At 35.0% G+C, this 21340-nt stretch overlaps 2 protein-coding genes and 1 long non-coding RNA gene across 4 annotated transcripts; 1 reads left to right on the forward strand and 2 right to left on the reverse strand.

Annotated features, from left to right (window-relative positions):
- Nucleotides 1-1124: 1124 nt before the first annotated feature.
- LOC147283238 (uncharacterized) lies at nt 1125-7112 on the reverse strand. Of its 2 annotated transcripts, none has more exons than XR_015122800.1 (2): nt 3687-3767; nt 1125-2149 (listed from the first exon to the last, which is right to left on the reverse strand). XR_015122800.1 is itself a non-coding variant. In XM_086246248.1 (2 exons), the coding sequence occupies exon 1, from the start codon at nt 6100-6102 to the stop codon at nt 4936-4938; it is 1167 nt and encodes a 388-aa protein (XP_086102374.1). In that variant the 5' UTR covers nt 6103-7112; the 3' UTR covers nt 1125-2149; nt 4585-4935. The 2 variants fall into 2 exon arrangements, 1 of the variants encoding a protein (XP_086102374.1); XM_086246248.1 differs by lacking the exon at nt 3687-3767 and adding an exon at nt 4585-7112.
- Nucleotides 7113-7908: 796 nt separating this feature from the next.
- Nucleotides 7909-9537, reverse strand: LOC147283239 (uncharacterized). Its single transcript, XR_015122984.1, has 2 exons — nt 9227-9537; nt 7909-8941 (listed from the first exon to the last, which is right to left on the reverse strand). It is a non-coding gene; the product is annotated as an uncharacterized LOC147283239 (long non-coding RNA).
- A 4581-nt stretch (nt 9538-14118) lies between these two features.
- Nucleotides 14119-19773, forward strand: LOC147283240 (uncharacterized). Its single transcript, XM_086248390.1, has 12 exons — nt 14119-15609; nt 15718-16343; nt 16435-16722; nt 16814-16925; nt 17015-17590; nt 17847-17897; nt 17993-18370; nt 18462-18683; nt 18797-18889; nt 18976-19074; nt 19390-19647; nt 19705-19773. Exons 1-12 carry the CDS (start codon nt 14119-14121, stop codon nt 19771-19773), a joined length of 4263 nt encoding a protein of 1420 aa, XP_086104516.1.
- The last annotated feature ends 1567 nt before the right edge of the window (nt 19774-21340 follow it).

Consider the following 21340-nt stretch of genomic DNA (forward strand, 5'->3'; position numbering starts at 1 on the left):
ACACCAGGAGGTGAAGGGAGAACCCTCGTATCTCTTTCCCTCAAAGGTTCGATAAAGTTTGCCTCGGCTATTATGATTGGAGTCTGCGATGTTTCGCCTTTCTTTCCCTGGCCAGGCTAATATCACATCGATCCTCTTTGCATCTTCTGCAATAATGATATCGGGGCCAGTTTGAGGACAACCCTTTAGAAGCAGGTTCTCTTTAAGGCTCAGTAGCCTTTTTAAATTTTTCAACTCGACCTCGTCTAAGGTCGGACAAGCCCTCTTTTCATTCAAAATGCCTTCGAAATTCCATTTTCAAGGCACTGGAAATTAAGTCCTCAGGTTCGCCCTTTCTAAATTCTCACTCGCCACTAGCATGGATGAAGTATTTCTTCCAATCATGTTTAGAAATGGGATTGTCAACAACTATTGATCGACTTCCCCTTGGGGATCACTCAAAAACTTGTTGTTATCCTACCTCAAGTGCAAGGTTGTCAAGTTTTAGTATGGAAATGGAAATAAGGGGTTGTCGTACCCAAGAGATTGGATTAGAATTTCAATCACAAGCTAGATTGATTTTAGGGTTATAAAACTAACAAACAGTCTACTATGTACTATGCAAAGCCAAGACTAAATATAATGGTATGTGCAAATGTGTAGTGTTGAGTTGTTGTTTGGTTGATTGATGATAAGTAACACTAGAATTTGAAACTAACAAATGGAAATACAAGCAAATTTAAGTACAAATTAAATTTAATGATGATGAAGGATTTGGGGTTATTAGGGGTTCACACTAACCCTCTCATGTAACAAACAATTCAATTAATGATTATGCCAAATTAGATAGATGCGATTCCCTCCTAACCCCCAATCAAGGTAAATTAGGGCACATCATCTTTCATGTTATCAACTATCCCAACCAAGGTGATAGGTAACTACCTAAGATTAATGCCATAGCAAACCTTAGGTGCATAAAGTTCTAAGGATGAGGAATCCAAGCAATTAAAACAATACAACCAAGATGCTTTTAAATTACCATGATCTTATGCAACAAGCTTTAGAAACTAAAGGTTGCCAATCTCCAATTTCTACATGACAACATTTCTCATATGCACAAGTGGTAAATTCACACATATAAGTCATGATCTTTAAACTAGCATAAGAGCATATATATCCAAAAGGGCATTTATATCACAAATTACAAAGTCATTACATGGTTGAGCTAGGGCTACATCCCTAGCCCCAATTCAAGAAACTACTCACTATCCATAAAAGTTACAAACAACATCACAAATTGAAACATAAATGGAAACAATAAGGAAAAGAGAAAACTCTAGATGTTGAAGCCAAACTCCCAAGGGGTGTCACTCCTCCAAGGATGCCCAAAATAGATTCTTGTCCCAAGTGCCTCCAAGCTCCACTTGCAATAATGGTGGTGAATATGGTAGATGGGTGTTGTGATGGTGTTTGGCTTTTTGGAGAGGAAGAGTTGATGGAAGGAAGATGGAGAAAAGAAATGATGAAGAGAGATGAGAAAAAGCTAGGGTTTTGAAATATGGAAGATGAGATGTGTGTTTTTGAGATAAGATGATGGAATTAATAATGAAATGAGTGAAATTAGAGAGGATGGAGGGGGGAGCTCGAAAATGAGAGAGTGTTTTATGGTTTGGGTGAGTTGTTATGTCTAGAATATGTGGCTAGGATTAAAAGGAAATGAAGGGATAAAGTTTGGTTAATTCAAAAATGAGAATATTTCATCTTATCCCTCAATGGATGATTCTTAAAGGATGTTGAGATAGGTAGATGTTCTCTTTGCCTCATTTAGAGCCTTCACATTGTGGTTTCTGAATTTTACTTAGAATGGCAAACAAAGGGGAAGGAAAGAGAGCATGTGATAGGCAATTACCCAAAATGGAAAGATGCCTTGAGACCACTTTATCCTTTTGCTGACAGGATTTCTAAGCTGTCTTTGGAGAGCGATTTGAAGGCCTTAACCAACTCAGAAATTTACGTTTTATATATCAATAGAAAGCCCTGGATGTCTTCTTTCCAAAAAGTTATGCCCCACACAATGCAGCTGACTCAGTTCTCCTCGGGTGCAGTTTTGGGCTGATTTTGAAATTCAAAATGAACACCTTAGAAGTCTTCAAATTTCACGAAATTTAACCTGGAATAACTTCAAGGTGTTAGCTTCTATCTCCAATTAGATTCATGTTAAAATCTATTAAGGAGAATAAATGGTGAAATTTCTCATTTTATTGCTCGGAATCTAAAAGCACAAAACTAAATAAAATTTAAAGCTTTTTAATCAAATGAACTCACAAAAACTAAGTAAGAGGAATATAAAAAGATATGAATTTATGAACATATCAAATACCCCCAAACTTAGGTTTTGCTCGTCCTCGAGCAAACAAAACACACAATAAAGAAAAATACAAGATAGGGCTATGAATTTCGTAAGCACAAAATATTTTCTAGATTTTTCTCTAGTACTAATAACAAGACATGAAACACATGCTTGAGTGAGTGTGTGCACTATAAACCATATGTCAATTCAATGCATTCACAAGATATGCAATTCAAACTTGGATAAGCAAACACTCATTGGAATGCTTTCTATTTTCACACAAGTGTTTAAGGGTTAGTGTATGCACTCAATGTAATGTTGTGTATATGCCTCCATATTCTTGCTACTCAATCTCATCTCCACTAGTCATGCACAAAATATCTTGGATCAAAAGGACTTTATTAGGTTGTAATGGGCTTTAGGGTGAGGGGTTAAAGAAATGAAAAGGAAAGGTTATCACAAATTCCAAGCAAACATAATTAGCAATTCTGTTGTTGAGATTTAAGAACTTTAAAGACTTTAAGATGCTTGCCAAAACTCAACCCTCAAACCATTCCCTCAAACTTAAACTAAAAACATTTTTTATTTCTTAAATAACACTTTTTTTTATCCAATCCTTTCAAGCCAGAAATGCAATTGCATTTTCAAAGTTATCACATCTACCTGTTTAACAATTGGACATGCAATCACAATCACGATTCTCTCTTTTTTTTTTTCTTTTTTTTTTTTTGCATACATAGAACACTCTCACACTTGTCTTTCTCATAACCCCCAAAATTATTTCTTTTGCAAGCACCTTAACATAACTCAATCTCATATTGCTCACTAGTTAGCTTGAAAAGGGTAAGGCTAGTGTTTAAGCAAAAGGGTAAGACATTTGTAGTGGAAATAAATGAAAGGCTAACATAAAGGCACAAAATGGCAATCTAATGGATATAACATATTTAGGGATTATGCTCATTTGGCCATGGTGGATTCCTAATGCCTAGATCATTTCCAAGATGGATTCATACATGACACAAAGTTTTGAGAGATATTAAGCAAGTTCTAGAGATGCAATATGCACAAGATTGATCACACATGAAGAACAAAGTGCTATGAACAATATATATATGCACTTCTATTAGGCTCAAAACTCACATATATGGCATAATTGGTTCACACAAGTCTTACTATGCTTCTCTCATTACAATGCATCAAATTGACAAAGCAACAATACACAAAACAAGCACCATCCTATCCTAGTCATGAACAATGCATCAAATTGACACAACAACAACACACAAAACAACAAAGCATAAATAAATAAATTTAAAACAAGGGTCAAGAAAAACTCCCCCTTGTTGATTTCCATCACTTGAATCTTAAGGTGGCATGAACTCCCATCAAGTGTAAGACGATTGCAATTCACCTTGGAGATGGCTCCACTCTTCAAATCTTTGATCTCAACGGCACCATGGGGAAAGACTTGAACTATTTGAAATGGACCACTCCATCTTGATCTTATTTTACCCCTAAACAACTTCTATCTTGGTTCTAAAAGAAACACAAGTTACTTTGGCCCAAATCTCTTATTCACAAGCTTTTTGTCATGATATGTTGTGGTTCTCTTCTTGTATAGCTTGTCATTGGAAAGACATTCCTCAACTTTGGGAACCAAGGGTGTTGTATAGGATCTCACGGCCTCCATGGTTGCTTCTTGTTTGAACTTCATGACATAGCTCACTTCAATCCGATAACAATCATAGGCTTGTGATGGCCTCTTCAATGCATCAAACACCCTAAATACAATGGTAGTGTCATGAACCGTCATGGTCATAAGCCCCTCTTTTACATCAATCTTGGCACCCACGGTTGCCATAAATGCACGACTAAAGATGATAGGTAAGTCATTCGTTTCCACTTCCTCCATGTCAAGAATAATAAAATCCGTCGGAATAATAAGTTCATCAACCTTTACAAGAACATCCTCCACTACTCCTCTTGGATACACTATGCTCCTATCCGCCAATTGAAGAGAAATAGTGATGGGAGAGATGTCTCCAAGACCTAGTGTCTCATACACATGATAAGGCATAAGATTGATACTTGCCCCTAAATCCATCAAAGCTTTCTCAAATGGTTGATTCCCAATGGTACAAGGGATGGTAAAGGAACCCGGATCCTTCAACTTAGGTTGAAGCTTCCTTTTCAAAATGGCACTCACTTGCTCACTTAGCACCACCTTATCATTCTTCACAAAGTTTGTCTTGTACCTTTTGTTTGTACATAGATTCTTCAAGAACTTGGAATATGAAGGAATGGTCTTTATGGCATTGAGGAGAGGAATGTCTATAGCCACTTTCTTGAACAACTCAAGAAGTTCATTCTTCTCTTTTTCTTTCTTGGCCTTATCTTCTTGCTTTCTTAGAACTTAAGGATATGGAAGTGGTGGCTCAAAATCTTGCACTATCTTCAAAGGAGGGTTGAATGTGATACCTCTCTTGAATGGTCTCTCAGATTGCTCTTTCTCTTGCTTCTCCTTGATGCTACTCTCGGCCTTAGTATTAAGATTGTCCTTCAAAGTCTTAGGATAACCATCATTGTACCCCAAATTCACCTCACTATCACCCAGATCCATAACCTTCCCTGTTCTTCTCTTGCTTCTCAAATCCGGGTGGTGCAAGTGACTTTCCTTGTTGTGCCTTGGTGTGCTCCCTAGGTTGCTCTTGTACCTCTTCCTCAAAGCTTAGCAAGGTTACTTGATTGTTGTACTCCTTGCCACTTCTCAAGGTAGTGATAAGTTTAGCTTGCTCATGCTTTGGATTGTTCTCAACCATGCTTGGAAACACACCTTGCTTCCTTTCTATAACCTCATTGGCCAATTGCCCAATTTGCATCTCAAGTTTGTTCAAACCATTGCTTAGAATGCTGATCTTTTCATCTTGCTTGGCTTGATTTCCTTTGCTCTCTATGATGAAACTAGTTAGCAAATCTTCAATAGAGGGTTTTTTGATTACCTCTTGATGCATTTGTTGTTGTTGTGAAGGAGCTTGGTAGGGTGCCCTAGGAGCTTGATATGAATTGATGGCTCCTTGGTTGTTAAATGAAAAGCTACTAGCACCTTGATAGCCACCATTAGGCCTTTGAAACCCTTGGCCTTGCTCACGACTAGGATAGGATGGTGCTTGAGGTGCTTGTGGTTGGTCACTCCATCTAAAGTTTGGATTGTTTCTCCACCCCGGATTGTAAGTGTTGCTATAGGGATCATTCCTTGGTCTTTGTTGATAACCAAGTTGGTTGCATTGCTCCATAAATTCCAGAAATGAACCTCCTTGAGAGCATTGCATTGTCTTATGTTGCAAGCTCTCACATATCATACAACTATGCTCCACTTCCTTGCTTGCCATAGATGAAGATGGTGTATAGCTAGAATTCCCTTGTTGAGCATTGAGAAGCAAATCAAGCTTCTTGTTCATTGTGGCCTCTATCTTCTTCAACTCTTGTTGCACATTGATGTGAGAAGTGTCTATGTAAAATACTCCTCTTCTTTGTTGCTCTTTCATAGATAAGTTCACATCCTTCATTGGCAACCTATCATTGACATTGTCCCAAAGTTGTGAAGTCTCACTCAAATTTCCAAGAACCTCTACGGCCTCCCTTTCGGTTTTGTCCATAAAGCTTCCTTCACATGCATAGTCCACTCTTCTCCTTGTCTCTTGAGTCAACCCATTGTAGAAGAAGTTGAGAATCATCCACTTGGTGAGACTGTGATTAGGGCAACCATTTTCCATATCTTTGAATCTCTCTCATGCTTCATGAAATAGCTCATTAGGTTGCTCCCTAAAAGCATTAAGAGTTGCCTAAGAGCAATGGTCTTTGATGGTGGAAAGAACTTTTGGAGAAAGCTCTTTTGCATTTCCTCCCATGTGTGGATGCTTGCGGCCGGCAACTTGTATAACCATTGCTTAGCTTTGTCTTTCAATGAGAATGGGAAAAGCCTTAACCTTAAATTGTCCTCATTAATTTCATTTAGTTGTACGGTTGAGCAAGCTTCACAAAATTCGGTGATGTGCAAATAGGGATCACTACTTTTCATTCCATGAAAGCTAGGTAACAATTGTAATGTACCCGGCATGATCTTAAATGCATTTGCACAAGGTGGAAGCACAATGAAACTAGGATGAGTGGCCAAAAGAGGTAGTGTAAAATCTCTCAAGGGTCTTTCTTCCTCTAGTGGTGGTGGAGGTGGATTCCTATCCCCCATCATTGCTTCCTTTGGAGGTGATTTTTCCCTTGTCTTCCTTATACCTCTTTCTCTTGATCTACCCCTTGTAAACTCTATCAATTTCTTCCCACTTCTCAAAATAATGTGTGAACTTGAAGTGGTTGAGTTTTTACTCATACACCTATCAAGAGAGCAAGAACACTATAAGTCACAAGGATAAAAGAAAGAAAAGAGTAACTAACACTATAAGCATCCAATGTCAATAAAAGAAAAGAGTAACTAACAAATGTACACAAAGTAATACACAAAAAGTAAAACAATTAAACTAAAACGCAACAGAAAACTACTTTATGACCTCTGCTCAGTTTTTAGCTTATAACTTTTAAACCGCTGATCCGATTTTGACGTTCTTTATATGGTTGGATTCAGGACGAAAAAATAAAGAACCTTAAACTGACCAAATTTGCAAAGCAGCAACCAAACAAAGCAGTTTAATCCAAAAAGAAACACTACGTTTTCTAACAAAGTAAAAACAAATTTAAAACTAAAAATTCGAAATTTTTTTTTCTTTTCTTTTATACTAAATAAAATTCACCCTAAATGCAACCCAAGCTTAGGATCAAGGTCCAAGAACTCCAATCCCCGGCAATGGCGCCAAAAACTTGTTGTTGTCCTACCTCAAGTGCAAGGTTGTCAAGTTTTAGTATGGAAATGGAAGTAGGGTGTTGTCGTACCCAAGAGATGGGATTAGGATTTCAATCACAAGCTAGATTGATTTTAGGGTTATAAAACTAACAAACAACCTACTATGTACTATGTAAAGTCAAGACTAAACATAATGGTACGTGCAAATGTGTAGTGTTGAGTTGTTGTTTGGTTGATAGATGGTACGTAACACTAGAATATTTGAAACTAACAAATAGAAATACAAGCAAATTCAAATACAAATTAAATTCAATGATGATGAAGGATTTGAGGTTATTAGGGGTTCACACTAACCCTCCCATGTAACAAACAATGCAATTAATGATTATGCCAAATTAGATAGATTAAATTCCCTCCTAACCCCCGATCAAGGTAAATTAGGGCACATCCTCTTTCATGTTATCAACTATCCCAACCAAGGTAATAGGTAACTACCTAAGATTAATGCCATAGCAAATCCTAGGTGCATAAAGTTCTAAGGATGAGGAATCCAAGCAATTAAAACAATCCAACCAAGGTGTTTTTAAATTATCATGCTCTTATGCAACAAGCTTTAGAAACTAAAGGTTACCAATCTCTAATTTCTACATGACAACATTTCTCATATGCACAAGTGGTAAATTCACACATATCAGTCATGATCTTTAAACTAGCATAAGAGCATATATATCTAAAAGGGCATTTATATCACAAATCACAAAGTCATTACATGGTTGGGCTAGGGCTACATCCCTAACCCCAAATCAAGAAACTACTCACTAGCCATAAAAGTTACAAACAACATCACAAATTGAAACATAAATGGAAACAAGAAAGAAAAGAGAAAACTCTAGATGTTGAAGCCAAGCTCCCAAGGGGTGTCACTCCTCCAAGGATGCCCAAATAGCTTCTTGTCCTAAGTGCCTCCAAGCTTCTCTTGCAATAATGGTGGTGAATATGGTAGATGAGTGTTGTGATGGTGTTTGGATTTTTGGAGAAGAAGAGTTGATGGAGGGAAGATGGAGAAAAGAAATGATGAAGAGAGATGAGAAAAAGCTAGGGTTTTGGAAGATGGAAGATGAGATGTGTGTTTTTGAGATGAGATGATGGAATGAATGATGAAATGAGTGAAATTAGAGAGGATGGAGGGGGGAGCTCAAAAAATGAGAGAGTGTTTTATGGTTTGGGTGAGTTGTTATGTCTAGAATATGTGGCTAGGATTAAAAGAAAATGAAGGGATAAGGTTTGGTTAATTCAAAAATGAGAATATTTCATCTTATCCCTCAATGGATGATCCTTAAAGGATGTTGAGATAGGTAGATGTTCTCTTTGCCTCATTTAGAGCCTTCACATTGTGGTTTCTGAATTTTACTTAGAATGGGCAAACAAAGGGGAAGGAAAGAAAGCATGTGATACGCAATTACCCAAAATGGAAAGATGCCTTGGGACCACTTTATCATTTTTCTGACAGGATTTCTGAGCTGTCTTTGGAGAGCAATTTGGAGGCCTTAACCAACTCAGAAATTTACATTTTATATATCAATAGAAATCCCTGGATGTCTTCTTTCCAACCATATATTATATGCCTCAATCCAAGCTCAAACCAAAACGTTATGCCCCACACAATGCATCTGACTTAGTTATCCTCGGGTGCAGTTTTGGGTTGACTTTGAAATTCAAAATGAACACCTTAGAAGTCTTCAAATGTCACGAAATGTAACCTGGAATAACTTCAAGGTGTTAGCTTCTATCTCCAATTGGATTCATGTTAAAATCTATTATGGAAAATGAATGGTGAAATTTCTCATTTTATTGTTCGAAATCTAAAAATACAAAACTAATTGAAATTTAAAGCTTTTAATCAAATGAACTCACAAAAAAAACTAAATAAGAGAAATATAAAAGAATATGAATTTATGAACATATCAACTACTCACTATTCATAAAAGTTACAAACAACATCAAAAATTGAAACATAAATGGAAACAAGAAGGAAAAGAGAAAACTCTAGATGTTGAAGCCAAACTCCCAAGGGGTGTCACTCTTCCAAGGATACCCAAAATAGCTTCTTATCCCAAGTGCCTCCAAGCTCCTTTTGCAATAATGGTGGTGAATATGGTAGATGAGTGTTGTGATCGTGTTTGGCTTTTTGGAGAGGAAGAGTTGATAGAGGGAAGATGGAGAAAAAAAATGATGAAGAAAGATGAGAAAAAGCTAGGGTTTTGAAAGATGGAAGATGAGATGTGTGTTTTTGAGATGAGATGATGAAATGAATGATGAAATGAGTGACATTAGAGAGGATGGAGGGGGGAGCTCGAAAATGAGAGAGTGTTTTATGGTTTGAGTGAGTTGTTATGTCTAAAATATGTGGCTAGGATTAATAGGAAATGAAGGGATAAAGTTTGGTTAATTCAAAATGAGAATATTTCATCTTATCCCTCAATGGATGATCCTTAAAGGATGTTGAGATAGGTAGATGTTCTCTTTGCCTCATTTAGAGCCTTCACATTGTGGTTTCTGAATTTTGCTTAGAATGGGCAAACAAAGGGGAAGGAAAGAGAGCATGTGATAGGCAATTACCCAAAATGGAAAGATGTCTTGGGACCACTTTATCCTTTTGCTGACAGGATTTCTGAGCTAGTTTTGATGAGCAATTTGGAGGCCTTAACCAACTCAGAAATTTACGTTTTATATATCAATAGAAAGCCCTAGATGCCTTCTTTCCAACCATATAATATATGCCTCAATCCAAGCTCGAACCAAAAAGTTATGCCCCACACAATGCAGCTGACTCAATTCTCCTTGGGTGCAGTTTTGGGCTGATTTTGAAATTCAAAATGAACACCTTAGAAGTCTTCAAATGTCACGAAATTTAACCTGGAATAACTTCAAGGTATGAACTTCTATCTCCAATTAGATTCATGTTAAAATCTAGTAAGGAGAATAAATGGTGAAATTTCTCATTTTATTGCTCAGAATCTAAAAACACAAAACTAAATGAAATTTAAAACTTTTAATCAAATGAACTCACAAAAACTAAGTAAGAGGAATATAAAAAGATGTGAATTTATGAACATATCAATAAGTACCAAAAGCTTCCAGGTACCTTCTTTGTTGGGACTAATGTGTAGCAATGCACGATGTCCCTAAGGGTTACATATGCCTCATTCATTTTATTCCGATGCCTAATCCTAAAGATATTCCAACGCGTGATAATTTGAAGGAGAGTTCTCCAACTGTTCGGGACGAGTTGGGCAGGAGGGAGTCCAAAGTGATTAAGAAACACTACAAGAAAAGTAACTTTTTGTAACATTAAATTTACAACATTTAATACATAAATGCTGTTAATCATAAATATTTATAACATTTACTTGATAAAATGTTGCATAAGATGTTAAGTTTGTCTAATTTAAACAAAACACCTGATTTTATTTATTTGCAACGTTACCTTTACGCCTTAAAATCCCTAACCTTTACCACGCAAGAGAAATGTTGTTAACTCCAGATTTTTTTATGAGTTTTCATTCTTCCGCCAATTTCATTCTTCGCGCGCAAAAATTTCATCATTATAATGGGTTATCATCTCTCAAATCATGATCGTACAAAAGTGACTTAGAATTCAACCCTAAACCTTAGAGGTATGGGGTTCTTCAAAAATACCCAAAATCCAGTGGTGCTTTCTGTTTCTCTTACCCAGTGATCTTGGTACGACGTCAGTGGCATGTGTTAAGAAGTAAAAAATCTGTACGTTTCTCTTCTTCTTCTTACTTTTCATTTTTTGTTTCTTTGTTTGGAAATAGCTCACACTAGTCGATCCAGTTGTTTCAGTAGCTCACACTGTTCCAGTGGTTAGAGCTTTGGACAATCGCGCTTGAGTAGTGGGTACTATGGATCAGACGAAATTGGATGTGGGTATCATCATTCATGATAGTAATTTTTATGGGTGTGGGTATCATCATTCATGATAGCAATTTTATTTTTTTTCCTTTTTGTTGCTCCCTCTTTTGTTTCTTTCTTTTTTCTGTTGATGAATCCCTCACACACTCTGTTTGTATGTCTCTGTATCATAGAACCAAAAAAGATTTAATTGGAAATTTGGTGAGAACCAAATCTATGGGAACTTGAAATTCATACGAATTTTTGTATTGTACCTGAGTTTTAGAAGATATTCAAGGATGTGTAAGGCTTTTGATTTGCAGTCTAACATTAAAGGAGATGGAGTCTAATGTATTCATGGCGATTCTTTTCAAGGAGATGGATTATAATGATGCTATAATCCAATATATATTATCATGAAAAAATTAGACTCATTATATTGATTGCAAAGTGTTTCTGTGAAAAGCAGGAAAAAATTTCCTTTCCTCCCATTTGCCAGCGTTTGCCTGAGAACAGGACAAATAAATGCAATAATGTTTACCTTTTGTGTACTGTACCATCTCTTTTTCTTTTTTCTTTTTTTCCTGTTTTTTTTTTTTCAATAAAATCTCTTGTAAAGAAAAGAATAAATAGATAAATTAATTAAAACACATGCTTATCATTTGAAGATCGTCTAGGCTAGACACTTGCACCTTGTTGGTCTGTGTCACTGCTTGTGAAACTTGTAAAATTTTAACCGTTTATTGCTTTTGGTGAAACTATGTTGCTCAACACTATCTCATCTTATCTGCAATAAATATTTGATATGCACATAATAATGCTATTGTGTTTGTATTTTCAGAGTCGAGGCTGTGCACTCTTGGGCATACATGATACACCAACATTAGAGGCAAGGAAAAACTATTTCTTGACCAAGGATGGCAGGTAGATTTTATAAGATACTATTTTTCAGCAATAAACTATTACCTCCTCGATTCATTGCCTTAGATGTATATGATGATACACCATAAACTTTTCTTTTGGGTATGGCTACATCACACAATTTACAACAGTGAATTACTCTTTTAAATGAATTATGCAATTAATCTAGCCTCGATTGAAGCCTGGGAGGAATGAAATTAGATGTGTACAAATAAAAATGTGACATTTTTAATGTTCTCTTGAGATATTTTTCCCTGAAGGCATTCAAGTTTTTGATCATAGTAATTTTCTGTTTCTTATTTGATAGTCAAATAGTGAATATTAGTGAACCTACAGACTCAAGTTAATTATAGTAATTTTATGACCAAGTTCTTAGACTCAAGTTCACTCTCACAGGCTAAGATGGAGCTTGAAACTTTGTCAATATGGCTCTAACAAGCGCAAAGATATTGATGGTCATAGTAATAGTACCAAGATGGTCAAGTTCACTCAAGTTCATAGTAATTTTACGAGACTTGAGTCTAAGAATCATAATAATGATGGTCATAGTAATTTTATATTTCTTATTTGATGGTCAAGTTGTAGGTCATAGTAATTTTATATTTCTTATTTGATGGTCAAGTTGTAGGTCATAGTAATTTTATGTTTCTTATGTTTTTTCACACATTAGACTCCATCTCTTTGAATACAAATGGATTATAATGAGTCTAATCTTAAACTAAGTTCTTGGAATTTCTTAGACCACCACACTCAAGTAAAGATTATAAGATGATCAAACTTTGCAATCTGTATGTAGCTGTAACCCAAATATACAAAATAAAGATAGATTAATTAAGGAGCTAGCTAGATATAATTAATAGGCACTTAATTTTAGATTTCGTTGAGAAAAATTCATGCTTAATTGGCAATCCCTAGATGGTAAATTACCTGATCTGTAATGTATTGTTGCATTGTAAATGTCCAAAGAATCCTCGACCCTCAAACTGAGCAGTACTACTACTGTGGTGGCTTGTGGGTTATAGCAATTTTCTTGTGATTGGAGTGTTATTACTATTCTATCTCATGCACCTTCATTACTAATCATAGAGTGACTTTTGATAGACCCTCGTAAATCTTGTATCACAATGTTTGTTATTCATAGAGTAATCTATATATACTGATTAAAACCATAACAAATAATTTTTTGTACTTGTGGCTGTTTTATCAAATTGACTATATATGTTTATAAAGAGGCTACTTTTGTCTTGATCAAGCATTCTCTTGTACTTTTTTTATTAAACATGTGTGAATATTGAATGTATACTTGTCTGCATCAAATAGATTTTGGTTGCTGTCTTTTTTATGTGATATCTTAGAAATAAGTCAATTGGGAATTGCCTTTATGTTACATGTTTTTGAAGGAAAAAAACAGAGGGCACAAAATCAGCTAATAAAACTCATTATTGCTAATTCCATTCTCAGGTAACATTTCAAAGCCCTTAATTGAATTGTTGAATATAACAATGGCATTGCAACATTATACTCACTATTTTATTTAAACTAGACTTGCTTCACTACAAGAAATGTGAGCAAAAGCCACCTTCATTGGTTGCACAGAAAAGGGTGGTAATTGGGCATTAGGGACTAAAGTGCCTCGATTTTAACAAAAATTGATGGCAATTAAGCAATAGAGACTAAAGTTCCCAAATGCCACCCTTTTCTATACAACCAATGAAAGTGGCCTTTGTTCACATTTCTTGTAGTGCTTCTTTATAATTGCTTCAACCACAAAATTGCATATTAGCAACCCAATAGTTAGAAAGTATAAATTGCATATTCTCTCATCCTTTTCTTCATTAGTACATGGATATCTATGTTAAGCTAACTGGTACATGGTATAATATGATCCAATATATTATTCAAATCAGGATATATGTGCACACGTGAGAGCAGGCTTTATATATAATGGACAAGACATGGGTGTATCTTGAAAGGTCTTTCCAATTACTTTGTTATAGAAAATACTAAAACATAGTATAGTCAATTTTAAACAATAATAATGATTAGTTTTATGTGTAGACGTTCTAAAGAATACCAAGATGCAGCTAGAAACTTTGTCAATATGGCTCAGACAAGCGCAGGGAATTTTGGTAATATCATATGCCCTTGCACTAAATGTCGAAACCTTCGCTCTCACCATGCTAATGTTGTTTATGAACACTTGGTTATCAAAGGAATGGATCCTAGATATACTACATGGGTCCTTCATGGGGAAAGTCCACACATGAATGTAGAATGTGAAGATGTTGATATATCAGACACATATAGAATGTATAAAGATGTGTATGATCAAGATTTACGTCATGGAGAACCATTTGGTGAAAGAGCAGAGGAAGATTTCACGCAAAAGTTGGAAGATGCTGAGTCTCCCCTTTATACAGGATGTAAAAAGTACATTAGGCTGTCTGCAGTTGTACTTTTGTACAAGCTTAAAGCTGTACATGGTTTGTCTGATATTTGTTTTACAGAATATCTTCAGATATTTCGAGATATGCTGCCTGATGGAAACAGTATTCCTGATTCGATTTACTCAACAAAAAGGTTATTGAAAGCATTTGATCTAGGGTATGAGAAGATAGATGCATGCTCCAACGATTGTTGTTTATTTTGGAAAGAAAAAAAAGATATGGAGACATGCCCAAAATGCAGCACTTCAAGATGGAAGTTAAACCAACGCACTAAAAAGGTTCAAAAGGGAGTTCCAGTGAAAATTTTACGCTACTTTCCTATAATACCAAGATTTAAGAGGATGTTCAAGTCAGTGGAAAAAGCACAGCAGTTAACTTGGCATTCTAATAATCAAAGTCAAGACGGAAAGATGCGTCATCCAGTTGATTCACCAGCATGGAATACAATTAATAGGAAATGGCCTGAATTTGGTTTGGAAGCACGCAATCTTAGACTTGGACTAGCAACTGATGAATTTAACCCTTTCGGTGACCTTAGTTCTAGATATAGTTGCTGGCCAGTGATACTAGTGATTTATAACCTTCCCCCAGGGTTAAGCATGTTGAAGGAAAACTTAATGTTGAGTCTATTAATTCCAGGTCCAAAACAGCCAGGGAATGATATAGATGTTTATTTAGAGCCCCTTATAGAGGACTTGAAGGAACTATGGAACAACGGGGTGGACATGTATGATTCATACAATAAGGCAATGTTCAAATTGAAAGCTATTTTAATTTGGACAATAAATGATTTTCCAGCATATGGAAACTTAGCTGGATGTACAACAAAAGGGAAAGCAGCTTGTCCTATATGTGGTCTTGGTACATGCTCAAAATATTTACTCCACAGTAAGAAGGTGGTGTATATGGATCACCGACGGTTTCTTGCATCAACTCATCCTTTTCGAAAAAAGAAAAGTTGGTTTGATGGACATGAAGAAACTAAAAGAAGGCCTAAACCATTAACCAGTCAACAAGTCTTACAAGAAGTGAAAGATATTGTGAATGATTGGGGAAAGAAAACAAAGAAGAAAAGGAAGAGAGACCCAAAAGAGGTACAAATGTGGAAAAAAAAGTCAATTTTTTTTGACTTGCCATATTGGGAGGTATATGTTTAACACTATATTACTTGTTTAATATTTTAGACCATCAGTTTTTATTTTGGGTGTTAATTTAAACCATGATGCAATTATTTTCTTTTGATAATTTTGTAGGGATTACTCTTGCGTCATAACTTGGATGTTATGCATGTGGAAAAAAATGTTTGTGATAGCATTGTTAGCACATTGTTGAATATAAAAGGAAAATCAAAAGATGGGTTGAAATCTCGTAGAGATTTGCAAGTGATGAACATTAGGCATGCTTTGCATCCAGTAAAAAGAGGCAGCAGGATGTATTTGCCAGCAGCAATGCACATGCTTTCCAAGAATGAGAAAGAAACATTTCTTAAGAGGTTATATACTTTAAAGTTACCAGACGGATATGGATCCAATATTGGGAATTGCATCTCATTAGAGGAATGCAAAATAATGGGCCTTAAATCTCATGATCATCATGTTCTAATGCAGCAACTATTGTCAGTAGCAATAAGAGGCCTCTTACCAAATGGGACAAGGAATGCAATCTTCAGGCTATCTGCATTTTTTAATGAATTGTGCCAGAGGGTGATTGATGGTAATAAATTAGAAGAAATGGAAACAGAAGTTGTAGAGACTTTGTGCATGTTTGAAAGGTTTTTTCCTCCTTTTTTCGACATTATGATTCACTTGACGATTCACTTAGCACGGGAAGTTCAACGGTGTGGTCCAGTACAATATCGTTGGATGTACCCATTTGAAAGGTACTATCATTATTGAATTTTATTTTTATTTATAATTCACTTATCTCAAATCTAACTAACATAATTTTTATCCCATACACCATTTCTCTAGATATATGAAAGTATTGAAGGGGTATGTAAAAAATCGTGCACGACCCGAAGGGTGCATAGCTGAGCGTTATCTAGCTGAAGAATGTATGAGGTTTTGTAGTGGATACATGGAACAAGCAAGTATAATTGGTACTCGACATGATCGCAATGAAGATTGGGATGATGAAAGAATATTATTTGGAGGACATACATTCACTACTGGGGTACCAATTATTTTGGATGATGATATGAGAGAAATTGCTCATTGTTATGTGTTACGTAATAGTGCAGAAGTTGAGCCGTATTTTGAGTAAGTTAGATGACTATAACCCTTATTTTAGGAACAATTATCTTAACTTTTTTTTTTTTTAATTTTGTTTCTATTTGGTTTGATATATTAGAATGCACAAAGAGGAGTTGAAACAAAAAGATGCCAGACTTAGAAATCCAAAGTATGAAAGCCTATTAGAAAAGAGGCACACAGACCAATTTAGGGAATGGTTGTCAAATAAGGTGGTTGAGTATTTTTTTAATTTGCTGCCAATCTGCCTTTTGCATTTACATTTAGTTAGTGATCTCTAACTAAATTTTTACTTAAACAGATTAAGGTCCAAGAAGATGGGATCAGTGACACACTTTATTGGCTTGCATATGGACCTAGAAGTTATGCTATGTCTTATTCTGGATATATTATTAACAGACTCCGTTTTCGTACAAAGGATACTGAGAAGTCAACACAAAATAGCGGTGTATCCATTGAAGCTGACACTCTTTGTAGATCTAGTGCAAAAGATCCCAATCAAGTTATGGGAAACATCTCTTACTATGGGATTCTAAAGGATATCATTTTACTAGATTACCACAAATTTAGTGTTCCTGTGTTTAAGTGTGATTGGGCTAATATTTCAAATGGTGTCAAGGTAGAAGATGGTTTTATATTAGTTAACCTCCCTGATGGAAAATCAGCCTTTGAAAAAGATCCTTTTATTTTGGCACCACAAGCGAAGCAAGTCTTTTATTCTAGGGAAAGTGATACATCATCATGGTATGTTGTACTAAAAGCACCACCTAGAGGCATTCATGATGTAGAGATGTCCAATGAGAGTGATTTTTCTCCATACGCAACTCTAGATAAAGAAACAATTAAGTCTACTTATATTAGTGAAGATGTCCAGTATGTAAGAGAGGATTGTGATGGAATCTTAGTGTAACTTCTAATGTTAGTGTAATAACCTAGATTTTTATTAAAAAAATTATATTTAGGGTACTATTTCATCTATTGATTAAGCACTTTTTGTTGTTAATTATTGGTTGCTTTTGCTTTGAAATGTCATATTATCTTTTTCCCTATTGTTTTTCATTAATAAACTTCATCTATTGAGGTTCATTGGAAAAAAAAAAGGTATATCTCTATTTAAATTGGCATGTATGCAGGATCTTGTAATTGAAACCAGATTTTCAGAGATGTCCAAAACCAACCCAGAGGTAAACTCCACTGTACAGTTAATTTGCACATATTATCAGTATTGGAATTTTGATAATATAAAAGTCTCTAAATTTCATTATCTATGATTACACAGTCGTCTAAACAGGGGAACAAAAGAGCAAGGAAAGAACAAGATGCTAGTGTTGCAGCTCTTAGAAATAATACTGAAAATCGTGGAATTAGAATCCGTGATGATTCTGATAATTCAGCGCCTAATGTAGATGAGATACCTGATTCCTCTCCACTGAAAAAAAAGACCAGGGGCCCTGCAACGATTGATATTATCGATCCTCCCAAAGATGGAAGACTTGTCAATGTTGAATTTAATCCTTTGGGTCAACCTGTGAAGAAAAGTTCTAATAAGCTATCTTCTTATATTGGTTGTTTGGCACGACAAGTGGTGCCCATAACATTAGATAATTGGCATGGTCTTGATGATGAAACAGAAGAACGACTTTGGATTTGTGTTAAGGTAAGTATTGTAACGCATACTGTTGCTTTTTACTATTATTAAGTTTATTACATTATAACTTGTTCATAAATCATTTTCTTTTATAATGTAGCAACAATTCAAGTTAGAGGAATGCCATAAAAAAATTGTTTTAATGTCAATGGGAAGGAGCTGGAGGACTCACAAATCTGTTCTAACACGAAAAATACGAGAATTAGCTGAAAGTGAGGATGTTTCCAGACATATTGGTGCATTCAAGGACTTGAAACCCAAAAGCACTAACGAAAAACATTGGGCGAAGTTTGTCAAAGAGAGACTGTCTGATACCTTCAAGGTTAGCATGTTCTTCTATATATAATAATGCAAATGTTGACATTTTTTATTAAGTAAAACAAAGATTGATGCCTTCTTAATTACATGTTTACTATTTTTTTTTTTTTATTTTAGGAAAAGAGTAAAAAGTTTCAAGACATGAAGGCAAACCAGACTCTCATTCACACCACAGGTCGGAAAGGCTTTGCTCGTTTAGAAGATGAAATGGTAAAACTTGTATTGTCTATCAATCTTTAGTTCTTCTAAAATTGAAATTAATGAGTTATCCACTAATTATTTCTATGTTTCTTAAGAGAGAAGAGAATGGATCAGTGTCTAGAGTTGATGTGTGGCTTCGTGGATATTCAAAGAAAACAGGAAAGCCAATTAGTGAGGCACTTGCTGATGCAACGGTAATATACATTAATTAATAGACCGAAAGGGGTTGGAATCCCTTATGGGAATGGTTTATTTCAATCTCTTAACAGTTATACATTGTCTATTCTTTTATTTAATGTTAGTTTGCTTTTTTTTTTTAATTATAAAGTTTTTCGAATCTGCAATGTTCTTTATTTGTTTGGATATGAGGTGTTGATTTTTGCAACTCCTATCCACTCCATCTAAGTGTTGATTTGTTTGTCCCTTTTGAGTTAGCAATATAAATACAAGCAGTAAATTTGTTAATTTTTAGCCTTACACTATTAACCAAAATATTTGCTTACATTCAGCAAAAAGTGAGTGAATATAACAAAAAACATGCAAGTGAAGCTGCTCAATCTCTCAAGGACGATGCTCTAACCCATGTATTTGGAGCTGAACGACCAGGGCGGGTTCGAGCACTCGGGTTTGGAGCGACATCAACAAGATTCACTTTACAAGCACATAATAGGTCCAATGTTGCATGTCTTGAGGGTAAGATTAAAGATCTTCAATCACAATTTGATGAGCTGAAAGCCTTGTTTATTAAACAAGGCAGCAGACAAAAGGTAATTTTATTTTTTTTCTTTATCTAAAAGCAATGAACTCTATTAATCTAATTATAGAAATACACTAGCATGAAAAATGTTAAATTCATGTACAACCAAGGCCCTTACATGTTTGCTGTGATGTGAGCTGTGGTTCAATTTTAATTGACACCAAATGATGAACAAAATATATGATTACTTCATGTTCAATTAGCATATATATGACATTTTATTAATTTTTTTTAGGATCAAACTACTACAGAGGACACATTGGAGCATTCTGAAGATATTCTACAGGTGTTGTATGTGTGTGTGTGTCTATTTGGTGTGTAAAAGATTCCAATTGTCTTATGATTTGAAGAACAACTATTTGTATTACTGTGATTTTAATTTGATACACAAATGCTAAAATCTTTATAGGATCAAACTACTACTCCTAAGGATAGCATGCAACATTCTAAGGAAACTTCACAGGTTTGCATTATATATATGCTTATTCAATTTGGTCACATCTTCTTCTTGGAGAAAATTGACCGCATTCTATTTTTCTTTGTAATTACTCTATTTGCAGCACATGAATCCAACTATATCAGATGCAAGGAATGTGGAAAATGGTCGATGTAAATTACTATCATGGATGGGAACTGGAGAAGTTGTAGCTGAAGGAACAGTTGCATCAAAAGATCCTCTTTCAAAGGTACACCATGTTTGTCTTGGACCAGATTGTTGGAAGGTTTGGGTGACACTTATAGTATTAGAAGATGCTCCATTATATCGTCCAACGTCAGAGTTTAATGTGGTTGATGATGCAATTGGAAGTACTATTGCTTGGCCCAAAAACTACATTGTTCTAAATTAAGTACTTAATTTAGAACAATGTAGTTTTTGGCTATTATGCAGAGGGGTGATCTTTCTCGGTCCAAAGTCTAACTAAAGTGTTTTTGGTTCTACACATGGTCTAGCTATACCAATGCAGGATATGTTTTTTGAGTTTGTGCATATTTGGTCTTTTGCAACTCCATCTTGACCATTATTTTGACTCTAGTTGATAATGTATATATTGACCTTTTTGTGGTCTACACATGCATTTGGTATATGTTAGAAGTAGGTGACCTTATTTTGTTCTACATAGTTGGTCTGATGTATAATATATTTAACGTCTAGTTGAATGTATTTAAGTTCTTCTGTAATTTCCACTAAAAACTAAGGTGGCGAAATGATGTAATTATTTTACTATGTGATATTTTATAATTAATTGTAAGAATGTGATCTATTATTCACTTGATTTTATTTAATTTTTTCAATGTCTATTTTGATTCATGGATGACTTTGAGAGGAACATTTTAGAAGTTAGTGGGTGTATTAAAATATTTCTAATTGAACAATAATGGTTAATCAAGAGAATAAGGATGTAAAAAAAAAAAACCAATATTCGCAGCATTTAAACAATGTTGCAAGCTGAGTAATACATAACAACATTTGCAATCTAATATCTTTAGTAACGTTAAAAATATGTTATGAATAATATTTGTGGGGGATGTAAGACCTCTTTTGCAACGTTAAAAATATGTTGTAAATGGAACTTTTGCAACGTTATCCAACTGTTATAAAAGTCAATATCCAACGATGAAAAAATGTTATAAAATATCATTTGCAGCATTTCTTAGTAACATGAAATAAACGTTGCAAAAACAAGGTGTCTTTTGCAACGTCT

Source organism: Dryas octopetala, chromosome 6, assembly GCF_963921425.1.
Source record: "Dryas octopetala chromosome 6, drDryOcto1.1, whole genome shotgun sequence".
NCBI lineage: Eukaryota > Viridiplantae > Streptophyta > Magnoliopsida > Rosales > Rosaceae > Dryas > Dryas octopetala.